The sequence below is a fragment of the Dermacentor albipictus genome, chromosome 1 (genome assembly GCF_038994185.2).
Source record: "Dermacentor albipictus isolate Rhodes 1998 colony chromosome 1, USDA_Dalb.pri_finalv2, whole genome shotgun sequence".
In the NCBI taxonomy this organism is placed as follows: domain Eukaryota; kingdom Metazoa; phylum Arthropoda; class Arachnida; order Ixodida; family Ixodidae; genus Dermacentor; species Dermacentor albipictus.
In genome coordinates this window covers 276,428,421-276,441,893 of record NC_091821.1, presented here as the reverse complement: position 1 = coordinate 276,441,893, position 13,473 = coordinate 276,428,421, and the positions used below count along the sequence as shown (strand labels likewise).

The window sequence follows — 13,473 nt, the reverse complement described above, 5'->3', positions numbered from 1 at the left end:
TCGCAGGAGTAGAAGGGGATGAGGTGTCATCACTGGGAGCCATGGCGGAAAGTGGGACGGTGTGGCCGATGCGGAGCTCCGTGGCGAGGACGGGGAATGGCACCCTTCACCACAATGTTACGCGAAGGAGGAGTCAGTAAGATGAGCAACTATTTACAGCTTATATTTACAACAGCGGTTGCAGTGCTGACCGGTTAAATTCACAGCGTGAGCCTAGTTCGTTCTTCCTCCTCTTTTCTAGAATGATGGCGCCCACGCGCCTAATTCCAACAATCAAATATCACATGCATGTAGCAGTATTTTTCTCAAAAATATATTAATATTTCCAAATTATATTTAGCATACACTATAGCAAAAGGCAAAAGGGGGAAAAATTATGGTAGCTCAAAAAGTAACGCAGTTTGTGGAAAAGATTTCCAAAAACGCAACTTTTATTGATTTTTTACTGAGCGTAATAAACAAAAAATTTTAAAAGGCATTCAATTATGATGTCATATGAAAGAAGGATGCCAATACAATGCTCTAAAACAAAATTTGTTATTGCATCTAGTTTCAGACCTGATTAGAAATATGTACCTCCAACCAACTTTTGCTTCTTTGAGGAAATTTCAGAGTGCTCACGTGATGAAAACATTTTCTGCAACGAAAATACTTTGGGGAAACCTTATTCACACAATATCCATCTAGCCCATCTTTTTTTCAAGAAAATCAATGATGGTCACTTTTGGGTCTGAGACGTTTCGTTTGGAATGACCCTATAGTAAAATGTATGCTTTGGCAGCGAGAGGTTGGGATGCCTTCAGGCTTGGGGATGGCCCCTGTTCCAAGCAATGACAGTACCTATTTTACCTGACAGCATCTATTGTGAGCCTACTGAAGCTGCAGCAAATGTTCCAAAGCTACCTGAGGTTGGCAAAGGGGTGCCCACATACCATGCCCTGAAATCTCTATAGGGTGTCCTTTTGAGATAAGAAGACTATAAGCAGCCACACTAGGAGCGACATTTCTACATATCACAAAAACATGTTTGTTTCCAGTACACTGGGGTTCTGTTTTCTTCATGGTACCTCCTGCATACACGTCTTCATACACAGCGTCTGCAACACACACAGAAAACAGTATCCCCACAGCAAGCGGACAAATGCATAGCCACAGTAGGAGGCGCAGCATTTTGATGAGCACTTTGCTGCAAAACTGTAACCAATGAGATAACTCAACCAACAATGAACCCAATGGCAAAGTGTACAACCTGCATGCACATGAGGGAGTTTCTTCGGGTTTTAAAGACATTTTTGCATGCTCACCATTGTTCTTTACCACCTGTCCACTCATCAAGAAGCCTGTCCTTGGAGCTAATAGCCTTGAGCCTTTTTTTTCTTCCACTTTCTCACCTTTTTATAGGAGGTGGGGGTGAATGGTTCATAGTATCAGTACAAAGCTTTGAAAGGTAACTGTCGAAAAAATAAAATTGTGTGGAAGGTTGAACTTTTTTTTTTATTTGTCAATATCAGGGACGGTAGCAGGAAGGGCATCGTTGTGGGATAATCAATGCATACAGGCAATTGTAAAAGAAAGAATGAAATAAATAATAATAAATGTACTCAATATAAAATGCCCCATAGCATAAACTATAAGAGACACCGTAGTGGGGGGAGGACACCAGATAAATTCCAACAAGTTGGAGTTTTTTATTGTGCAGTAAAAGTACAAGAGCACTTTTGCATCTGGCCCCCATTGTAATCGGACTTGTGGCTTCATGCTCAGCCAGAGCCCCACAGACACTGCACTGGGTTTCCTTGAAAACACTCGTTTTGAGTCAGCCCACTCAACCTACGTGTGCAGTGCTTTGCAGTGCAGTGTTTTGTGGATTTGGCCATTTTGGTTGTAGACTTTTACTTAGCCATTGTTTCATAATGAATCTTGTGTTCTTCATATTGAAATGTTAGTTTGTCATTGTATGTTGACATAAATAGTGCCTGCATGCAACCCCTGTATGATGTATGCATGTACTTGCTCTCTGGGCCCCAGATGTACTCGAGCTACTTTTCTGTACCTTTTTATCTACGGTACATTCCCTAACTGACTGGTATGAATAAAGCATTCATTCATTCATTCATTCATACATTTATTATCAAAATAAGAAATAGAACTTCTCACTTTGGTCTTGAGTCTAGCAGTGATCAGTAAGCACTTGCCAACCTGGAGGCTTATGAAAAGGGTTCTACTCAAATTGAGGACGACGCAACGAGCTATGAAAAGAAGAATGATAGGTGTAACGTTAAGGGATAAGAAAAGAGCAGATTGGGTGAGGGAACAAACGCGAGTTAATGACATCTTAGTTGAAATCAAGAAAAAGAAATGGGCATGGGCAGGACATGTAATGAGGAGGGAAGATAACCGATGGTCATTAAGGGTTACGGACTGGATTCCAAGGAAGGGAAGCGTAGCAAGGGGCGGCAGAAAGTTAGGTGGGCGGATGAAATTAAGAAGTTTGCAGGGACGACATGGCCACAATTAGTACATCACCGGGGTTGGAGAAGTATGGGAGAGGTCTTTGCCCTGCAGTGGGCGTAACCAGGCTGATGATGATGATGATAATCTCTAAGCATGCCCCTGCTCATAAAAACTTGCCAGAGCTGAGAAAGACATTTACACTGTAGTAGTCCATAACAATGGGATAGCCTTATTCACATGGAGAGACAAAAACAGTATATAGCTGTACCCAATGGCATGAATTACTGCAGAAATTCTATATGAGCATTGAATGCAGGAGTCAGTTGATTTAGCACACTTAACTTCTTCTGTTTGGACCTGTACTGGTCTAAACAACTGTGTTAAAAAAAAAAAACTTTCCTCTTTTGGTCTTCACCTCTTACGCATACAGACTCCTCATGCCCTCGCTTGTCAGCAGGCAATTTTGTTTAGGTTGGTAGTAGAACCAATAATGTAGTAACAAAGTTGGAACAAAATACTGCCTATGAAGCTTCCTTTGATGCAAAACCAAATCCATCCACTTGGCTGATATATGCGAAAAATATTTCGGCTCGTTTCACCAATCGCGCCTGCATGCTATCACGTGCCATTTCCTTTCTTGAGGCAATGGCAATGCAGCGCAATTCAAAAAGCAGGTTGTCCTATTATCTGAGACGCTGCATACACCAGTATGTATACCATGGTATTGGGACGTAAAAGAAAATAACCAAAAGCCCTATCAATAGGATAAGCATGTAAGTCTGCAACACAAGACTAAAAAAAGAATATCAAGTTGTATCTGGTGCACAAGCATCAACAGCACTCATGAGGTTTTGTCCTGTACTACAAAAGGCAAGTTAGAAAGGTATGGTGACTGCTTACACAGCTGGCAGACCTTGCATCTGGATTGGAGTGGGCTTTGTAATGCCTTTGTGACGTAGGCTGCTCAAAATTGTTCGAGGGAACTTCATTTCCTAAAAGAAGAAAGAAAAAAAAGAAACCTTTCATATTATGGCACTCTTCCTTCTCTTTACCTCAAAATCAATAAATCAATCTCACTGCAAGTTCGGCTATTTCACCACTGCGGCAGTGCACGCCAGTAGTTGTATTCTGGCTGCAATGGTGCATGGAAAGCACGCGGAAAGCGGAATGCACCGAGCCTTTTTGATTGTTTGCAATGTTGTTTCATCACTGCATTGTGACAGTATAGTAAATTAATAAACTGGTGTGTGACTAGTGTCCTGCAATAAAATGCAAAGAGAAAAACCCTTAAAGGGCCCCTCACCAGGCCCCATAACAAATTTTGGTTACATGATGAAAGTTGTTATGTGTCCTCTAGGGAGCAATCTGCTGCAAAATTTTTTCAAGTCGGCTCATTAATAGGCGAGATAGAAATATTTCAGTGCCGCGAGCCCATGATTTCAGGAGGCGAGCTCCACTGCCATGACCTCGACGATCGTGTGACACATACGTCACAGGCCCAACCTGCATTTTTTTTTCTTTGCTTTTTCACAGCGTGGCACACTTCTGCTGATGGCATCACATGCGAGCTGTTGTGATTGTCTCGACTCATGCAGCACACGATTTTACGTGCTGTGCACAAGGACAACTGACTAACGGTACAAGTCAGTGCTACACAAATACTGAGGCATACACAAATAAATCACATAGCATCATTCCGCACTGGAACACGGTACAAAATGACATAGGTTTGGTGTCTGCACGCGCGACTGCACGACGTGGGAACAAGCAGACGAAACGGAAGTAAACCTCTCTTGCTGCAGTGCGAAGTAAAACAAAAACATGCAGACATTCGGTTTGTGTGTTTTAGTATTTCTCTAAGCTTTAATTCGTCTAGTCAAGCAACATATTACACAAATAACAGATGTTGCCTTGAACAATTCTTGAAGTCATGTGTCACCACGAGCGATGTCATAGCACAAACGTGTACGTAGGAGCACTAGCATGTGTATACATCATTCTCCAGCTTGGAGCGCAACAGTTGCGAGAAGAGAAAACAGCATTCGGTTTGAAATTTCAAATCTTTCAGTGGCGCGTAGTGATGCAATACTTTGCAGACACGATCGTTATCACGCATTATTTGCCCGCAGTAGACGCACCGTGGCACCAGTGCAGGTAGAAGGGCATCGAAACAGATGCCAGACAGACGTCACAGGTGTTCTGTAAGCCCACTTTTACAAAAAACTTGACCACCATTATGATGTGTGAACATTGTCAGCTCAATATGGAAATCACCTTCCTATTTCTGTACAGTGTTCAAAAACTTAAACGCAAACAATTTCAAAACAACTATAACGTCTTGTTTCTATTCAAGGTTTACCTGCATTTGCAACAGCGGCCTAATTACGAATTCAGAAGGTATACTTGGGACTACTCCATCATTAGAACTTGGCTACAGAGAGACTGCATGTCACACTTTTATGTATTTATGCATAAAAGGCAATTGTTGCTGTTTTTAGCAGCCTGCATTTCAGTATTGCACTGTACATCTCTTTCTATGTGGTGACAGCATCTTTTATGATAGTGACAATGTCCAACATTGGTTGTGTGCCTGCATGTCAGTCTAGTTGCAAGGATTCCTTAATGACCTAACTTACTAACTAATGACTACCTAACATACAAACTAAAATTAAGCTAATTAACTAGACTAATTGCCTAACAAATAACAAACTCAGCTAACAACCTAACTAGCTAATTACCTAAATAAATTCTTGAATACCAAACTTGACTAAATCGTAACTTAATCAACTAACAAAGGTAACAGGAATAATTAAGTAATCACACAACTAATAACTAAGTTAATTAACTAAAGTAACAGCTAATCCACTAATTACTAACTAAACTAGCCTAGCTTACTAACTTATTAGTACTCCATTAACACGAACAGTCTTAACAGTTGTTAAGCTAACTACAGTTACGGCTGACCGTGGTTACCATACGCTACACGGCAGATGTAACCGCAGTTAGTCGTCTAACCATGTTTATCACAAACTGAGCTTTGTAACCTCGGTTTCTCTTCGCAAACAGAGAACCAGACAAGGTGGCGGATGCCATAGCAATTGTGAGCGCAACAGCACTCAATGGCACATACTCAGTGACTTAGGTTGGCAGGAGGTTCACTGAAGAGCGGCACATACCCAGTGCATTCACGGTGCAGCTCGCTAAAGAATTGGCATGAAAGGCATCCTTTGAAAAGTGGCAAACGCCCAGTGCATTTGTCGTGTAGCCTGCTAATGCGGTGGGTTGCTGTTCTGGTGGAATTCATTCATTCATTCATTCATTCATTCATTCATTCATTCATTCATTCATTCATTCATTCATTCATTCATCCATTCATTTACCATCAGGGCCTTTCAGCATTAGAGAGGGGAGTGGGTTATACAAGAAATAGGAAGGAAATATATTACGAGCTAATACACAATATTTGCTAATTATACAGTTAGCTGGAAGTTTGATAAGTACAGTAATAGAACATGGCATAACATAAGTAACATTAGAAAAAAAAAACAGTACGTACAAATGCTTGCTATTATACAGTGTCAGCTAGTGCTTTTTGAAAATTTTCACTGCTATTAATGGAAACAGTATCAGAGGGAAGTTCATTCCAATCTTCTGATGTGGGTTTGACGTTTGTGGGTTCGATTCCACTGAGCATTGGAGAAATTTAAGAGATCTCTTTCACCATAGAGTGGCACATCGCCATTGCCAATGGCACATACCTAGTTGCCCAAGTTGGTGTCAAATACGTTCATTGAAGAGTGGCACACACCTACTGGCATATACCCAGTGACCCAAGGTGATATCAAAGAGGCTCACTGAAGACCAGCACGGACCGAGTGGCACATACCGAGTCCCCCAAGTCGGCGAGTTTCCTCGAACAGTGGTGTCTACCCAGTCCCGCATCTACACTGACCCATGTGGGCGTAAAAGAAGTTTGTTGAAGAGCTGAGAAATGCATAATGTGGCAACATGGTTTCTCTCTTGCACTTCTTTCTGGACACGTTGCACCATCTAGTGGCACTGCCAAGAAGTCCACGCGTGGCCTCTGAGACCAGAAGTGTGGTGCACTGGTGCCTGTGAACGCTGAGAATTGTTCCCTCAGTTGCCGCACACCTGGTAGCACATACTCAGTGACTGAAGTTGACGAGAGGTTCATTGAAGAGTGGCACATAGCCAGTGCATTCAGGGCATAGTTGTCAAAGCATTGGCATGAAAGGTGTCCATTTAAAAGCGGCACATACCTATACGCTTTCGTTCCACCGATGACAAAAGCGGCCCTTTGTCGTGGGGAAATCGTGCCACCAGTGTCAGCGCCGACAACTGCCAAGGGAGCATTGTATAAAGCCTTATGCCTCTGTCATACAGCACATGCAATGTCACTCACAGTATATAACATTCATACCGAATGTCATTGCAGTCTTACATTCCCTGTCTATATGGGTATACAAAATGACATTCGCAATTGATGGCGATGTTTATCAACACGTTGCGCACAGGTTGCTCTTCGCCCTGTGCAAATCAGTAAGGTGGTCTTCCCACATTTTCAGCAGTGTGTGCGTCTCGTCATCAGTCCAGTGCACTTTTCACTTCTCATTCTCCTCTGGCAAAGCTGCAGAGTTGGCTTCCATGGTTGGTGGATAGGCTTTAACGTGGCAGCACATTAAAAACAATATGCAGAAATGAAAAAACAAAAAACAAAAAACAGATGAGCATTTGTATACATGGCCAACACGAGGTGCTAGCGTCCAGTCGGAAACTGGGAACAAGAATATAGCTACACAAACTAATTTATCTATAGTGCTGTACGTCATAAAATTATTAAAAAGTTTATAACAGCAATTATGACAACCTTTACTTTGATTACATTTTTACTTATCAATTTTGTAATGTTTTGCCAAGCCCCTGTCGTCGAAATTACACAAGTCACGCTTACATGAGTTCGGGAAACTAATTCAATGAGCGAACGTCATTAGTTGTGAATGCCATTCACTATGCCCGTGTAGACACAACAAAAATGGCATTAAGACGTAATCTCATTCGCTGCAAATGACATTACACATGCAGTATGACAGGGGTATTACTCGTAGCTGCTTACCGTCGCCCCTTGCAAGAGCAGTGATCCCCGTCACATACGCTGGTACTGCAGGCTGACCTCAGCAGCTGACGCTGCGGACAAGCATAGCCCTCCCCACCTCACGCCACCTTTGTCCCCCCTCGGAAGCGCAGACCCTCATGACCTCGAGCGTACCGGAATCTTGGAAGAACGCTAACATAATCCTAATCCATAAGAAAGGGGACGCCAAAGACTTGAAAAATTATAGACCGATCAGCTTACTGTCCGTTGCCTACAAACTATTCACTAAGGTAATCGCAAATAGAATCAGGAACACCTTAGACTTTGTGGGCTCACAGTACGTCTCCGCGCACGGCGTCGCCAAGTGGCCCCCGAGAAGTGGAGCCTCACGACGCGGCACGACGACGCACGGCGATAGACCCACCGCAGGTTCGAGCACCGAGCCGAAAGACCTGGCCGGCTCTGGCCGTACGCATGGGCGCTCTCCCAGGAACACACGGCGTCCAGGACAGTTAAGGCGTTTATTGATCACCAATGGCCAACATGTACCAGACTGCACCCAAACACACGGAGTACACTCGGCGCCCGCGGTTCCCGATGGCGAGGAAGGCGGGTTACATGCCGCGTCGAACAATGGTTTACGCGCGCGGGCCGAAATGCGTTCGCAAACGCTACCTAGCGCTTCCCGTCACCGACAATGGTCTGCGACGGTTCGGACACGCAAAATGTGACGCACTGAGCGCCTGCGGCTACCGCAAGGACGGAACGCAAAGCCACTCAGCAAGTCACACTTACGCAAGCTAACAAAGCACGTGAACGTCCCCAGGCCGGGGCGTTGGGGACACAAATAGCTGGTCGTTCACGTACCTTGCAGCTTGCCTCTCGTGACCGGCGCTTGTCCCTGTCGCAGCCCGACTCTCCCGCGCACCGCGATCGTCCCCAGTCGGGGCTTCTTCCCTACGTCACGCCCCACGACCCAATCGCAGGGCCGCGTAGCATGACGTCGCGGGACGCGGCCGCGGCGCCCGGGGAAAACGGCGCGCGGGTCGAGGGGCAGGGAAATGAGGGGAGAGGTTTTCCTCGCAATGGCGAATAAGTCCGGAGCCTTAGGCACAGCAACGACTGCGCCCCGGTAGACCGAAGGAACTCCCACATCCCTCTCCCCTTAAATGTCCCTACCAGCTGAGAAATAAGCCGGCGGCATGTAACACAAAGGAAAAGTCCCCTGTATCAGCCAGCACTAGATATTGCAACGACGGCTAACGTCCTGCCTCCGTTCCAGCCCTTAAACACATATTAAAGAAAACGAGAACAATGTAATCAGGGCAGATACACTAATAGCATAGATATTTAACACGTACAGCAAACCCAGTGAAAATCGCGCACAACCATATAACTCAAAGGAAAAACTGTACAGCACACTGCCCCAGAATACCCCCAGAATAAATGTAATATCTGCTACACGAACACACACACACACGCACAGAGACACACACTCGCAAATAAACACTAAAAAAAAAGTTAAAGAACCCCAGGCAGGTGGGCGCCGTCCGCGGCTGCGTCCGTTAGAGTCAGCGTGTGCCCCTAATGAGGATAGGGCACTGGGTGCTGGCACCTCTCCACTCTGCGCTGCGCGGGCCATGCCTTCACCGAATGGGGACGTATCAGAGGGGTGCCGATACACCCTCCTGGCACGTCCAGGTGGCCACACTCCGTGTTTTTGGACTGGTCTCCGTAGCTGTGGCAGGCGGGACAGTCGTTGGAGCAGGGAGTTTCCTTGTGGCTGGAGCGCCTGGCTGTGCCACCCAGCGCCGGCGTCGGCTGCGGCGGCGGCTCCTAGGGGCGACAAGGGCAGACGGCTTGTCCATCTTGAGCGCGAGTGCGCTGCAACTCGAAGCTACCGACGAAGGCGACTGTCGAGACAGAATGACAGCGGGAAGTCAGTTCCGGGCACCGGCAGCAGCAGTGCCAGCAGGAGTAGTAAATGCTGACGCCAGTCGTTTTCAAGAAGGAGCGAGCAGAGAGGGGGGGCACAGGATGGAGGGTCGCGAAGCCAGCTGGACGTGGTTTTCGTCCCCTTTTGCACGCGCACACACGAGGCACCCGCGACACGTGCCCTTAGGGCTTGCAACGGAGTCGGGCGCAGGCAACACCAATGTCTGAGGCGAGAGGGGTAGCAGCGATGGTGAAAGCCAGCTGGACGTGGTTTTCGTCCCCTTTTGCACGCGCACACACGAGGCACCCGCGACACGTGCCCTTAGGGCTTGCAACGGATTCGGGCGCAGGCAACACCAATGTCTGAGGCGTCCAATGTCTCAAACCTTCCCCTCATCTGACGCTCCCGTGGTCGCACGCCCCCGCTTTCCGGACACTTACGCGGCGAGTCTCAAAGACGAGACAACAAAAGAATGAGGGCACCAAGCGCCCCTCTACAGCTACGTACAATGGCGATGCGGGGTAAGAAGCGGGGCACTTTGAAAACAAGGCTATGCACACGAGGAAGGCTAAACCTATTATTCAAGCAAGAAGAAATACAAGCACTGAACAAACGGGCAAACTTTTTGACATCTAGTTAGGGCGGGCTGGAACCGTGGCGCGCTGGCCTCTGTGCGGGAAATCCCGAGAGGAAAGAAACACTCGCTCGCAGAGGCAGAAAGCAAGAGTAACGCGTTTCTTTTACCAGAAAGGTCTGGCAACGCGAGGGCGAATTCACAATGGTGGTCGTCGCCTGAGGGGGTATCGATGCGACGGCCGAAAGCGGTCGGAAGCACCGGACGTACCCTGTTCCCCGGAACACCCGAGATCGCTGGGCTCCGGCGCCGGCTCGACTGGCCTGCAATGGTAGGCTTTCAAGTTGGCAATGTGAACGCGGCCCCTGGTTCTCCCCGTCTGAGGATCCGTCAGCTCATACACAAGTGGTGAAAGTCGTTTCTCCACTCGGTAAGGCCCCAGCCATTTAGGAGCCAACGCTGCGGAAAACCCTTTGCTGGCGTCACTAAGAGCGTGGTTGCGTTTAAGCACCAAGTCACCGACCTGAAAGCAGACGTCGCGATGACTCTTGTCATACTGAGCTTTCTGCTGGGCTCGGGCGGCTCCCAAGCTGTCCCTTGCTCTAGAGAAAGCGCGGGCAAGCCGGGAGCGAAGCTGCGCTGCGTACGAGGAAAGGTCCCCTGGCGCATTCTCAACCCCTGCTCGGCGCTGCGTAACAATGGTTAGCGGATTCGCCAGTTCACGGCCAAAAATGAGGAAAGCGGGGGAGGAACTTGTTGAGCGGTTTTGCGCCGTCCGAATGGCGAACGCGAGTTCGTTCACGTGGTCTGCCCAATCCTTCTGGCTCCTGGCAAAGGCCGTGAGCATCGACTTCACAGTACGATTAAAGCGTTCCGTGAGGTTGGCCTGGGGGTGGTAGGGCGATGTGAGGCGATGCTCGATCTGAAGGGATGTACACGTCTCACGAAACACCCGATAAGTGAAGTAAGACGCATTGTCAGTAATCAAACGCTCCGGAAATCCAAAGCGTGTGAAAACTTCCATTAGCTTATCCAACACTGCCCGAGCCGTCACCTTGCGGAGCGGAAATAGCTCCACCCACTTTGTAAAGTGATCGACCACTACCAAAAGGTGCTGAAAGCCCTGTTTACTCTTTGGAAAAGGCCCAATTAAGTCGCAGGCAGCAAACTGCCAAGGCCGCTGACTGTCAATCGGCTTCATTAAACCCGGCGGACGGCCACCGCGAGATTTCACCGCCTGACAGATGTGACAAGTCCGGCAATAACGGAAAACGTCGCGCTTCATACCGGGCCAGGTGACAGTGTGGCTGAGTCTTGCAAAGACCTTAGAGCCACTGAGGTGTCCAGCCAGCGGTTCATCATGAGCGTAGTACAAAAGTGCGCGCCTCAGACTTTTCGGTATCACCACCTTAAACGGGTTAATTGATTCATCCTCGGTAGCGATATATCTAAGCACGAGCCCATCGTGGTCCAGCAGGTAGGAATCTTCGGAAGTACCAGCAATAAAAGCTGGCCCGGGTACTTCTGCGCTCGTTGCAACACCAGCAACGTTACGGCGCTCCGTTTCCGCTACTCTACCAGCAATTTCCTTGCAAAATGAATCCTCCTGCTGGGCCTTTCGGAGCTCTTCTCGGCTGAAAATAATCGCGGTCCCTCCAGAGTGAGAGCCGGTTCCATTACTTCCTTTTGGAAATACTGCAAAGGCCTCGTTCTCCGGTGTCGTGGTACGCGGCTGTCTTTCTGCGGCTAACTCCTTCTGCACCCGTGCGAGAACATCATGCGCGGTGACATCGTGTTCATTAAAGGCACAGTCATGAACGGTTAAGTTACCACCAGTGCCGGTCGATCTATTCACAACGCTCCCCTTTGGCTCGTTTACAACTATTTCCCCCACTGATGGAGAACTCTCGTCACCGCCCGGCTGTACAACGCCGAAAACCTCTTTTACCGCAGTCTCCTCTATAGGTGGGGACCCGAAGACGGTCTCCCTCTCTTCCTCGGCCACTTCACCGCTCGCACAGGCGGGCGTGTCGGCGGCTTCCGTCTTTCGCCGCTCGCCTCCGGCATCAGCCGGGTGGGGAAGCGGCGCACGCGAAAGCGCGTCTGCGACGATGTTCGTGCTCCCCTTTCGGTACTGCACCGAAATGTCGTAGTGCTGTATTAGAAGTGCCCAACGTGCCAGCCGACCCGCAGGTTCTCGAAGCCTCATGAGCCAGCTGAGCGCGCTGTGATCCGTCTGCACGACGAACTTCGTGCCGTCTAAATAGACGTCAAATCTCCTCAGTGCAAACACAATCGCTAAGCACTCTTTTTCCGTCACGGAGTAGTTCTTCTCCGCAGGGAGCAGCGCCCGACTAGCAAAAGCCAGAGGGTGCAGGACACCATCGAATTCCTGAAGGAGGACCGCCCCCAATCCCAAATCGCTCGCGTCCGTCTGAACGACGAATTTCTTGGTCAGGTCAGGCAATCTGAGGCGAGCTGTCTCGGCGATGGCTCGGGACAAGCCGCGGAATGCCTGCTCCTGCTCCGGTTCCCAACGCCACTCCACAGACTTCCCCAACAACTTTGTCAGCGGTGCCTGGAGTTTCGCACAAGATGGAATAAATGACCGGTAGAAATTGGCCATTCCGAGGAAGCGGCGGAGGCCGCGTACATCTTTGGGGGCGGGAAAATCCAGGAGAGCCCGGAGCTTCTCCGAATTCGGCTCAATGGAGCCTCCTCCTAGGGTGAACCCCAGCAAGTGGACTCGAGTTTGCGCCACTTGTGCCTTTGCCGGATTTAGCGTCATGCCCGCTGACCTGATCCTCCCAAGTATGTCCCCAACGTGACGTATGTGCTCCTCAAACGTTTCGGAATAGATCACGATGTCGTCGAGGTAGCACATGGCATGGGACCATTTGGCATTGCCCAGAACCCGATCCATTAGCCTCTGAAATGTGGCTGGGGCGTTGCACAGACCAAACGGCATTCGCTCAAATTGAAACAGCCCACGATGGCACGTGAAGGCGGTCTTTGCTCTGTCCTCGGGTTCCACCTCTACTTGCAAGTAGCCCTTAGCAGCGTCCAGAGTCGTGAAATACTTCGCTGAACCTAGGCTGCCCACAATTGACTCGATGGTTGGCAACGGATAGGCATCTTTACGGGTAAGTGCGTTCAGTCGACGGTAATCAACGCAAAGGCGGAAACTACCATCCTTTTTTGGAACCAGGACGACAGGAGATGCCCAGGGGCTATCGGAACGCTTGATGACACCGGTCGCCAGCATCTCGTTAAGCACACCATCGATAGCCTGTCTCTTGGACAGGCTAACCGGCCTGGGGTTGCACTTCAAAGGACGCGTATCCCCAGTCTCGATCCTGTGGCGTACAAGGTCAGTGCAACCTGGGTCTTCTGTGA

At 48.5% G+C, this 13,473-nt stretch overlaps 1 protein-coding gene across 1 annotated transcript in view; it reads right to left on the bottom strand.

Annotated features, from left to right (window-relative positions):
* abs (ATP-dependent RNA helicase abstrakt) overlaps nucleotides 1-13,473 on the bottom strand; it is a 214,526-nt gene that overhangs the window by 112,908 nt on the left and 88,145 nt on the right. The window contains exon 7 of the mRNA XM_065440624.1: nucleotides 3,355-3,446. Coding sequence (XP_065296696.1) covers nucleotides 3,355-3,446 — 92 coding nt within the window. The remainder of the gene's footprint in view (nucleotides 1-3,354; nucleotides 3,447-13,473) is intronic.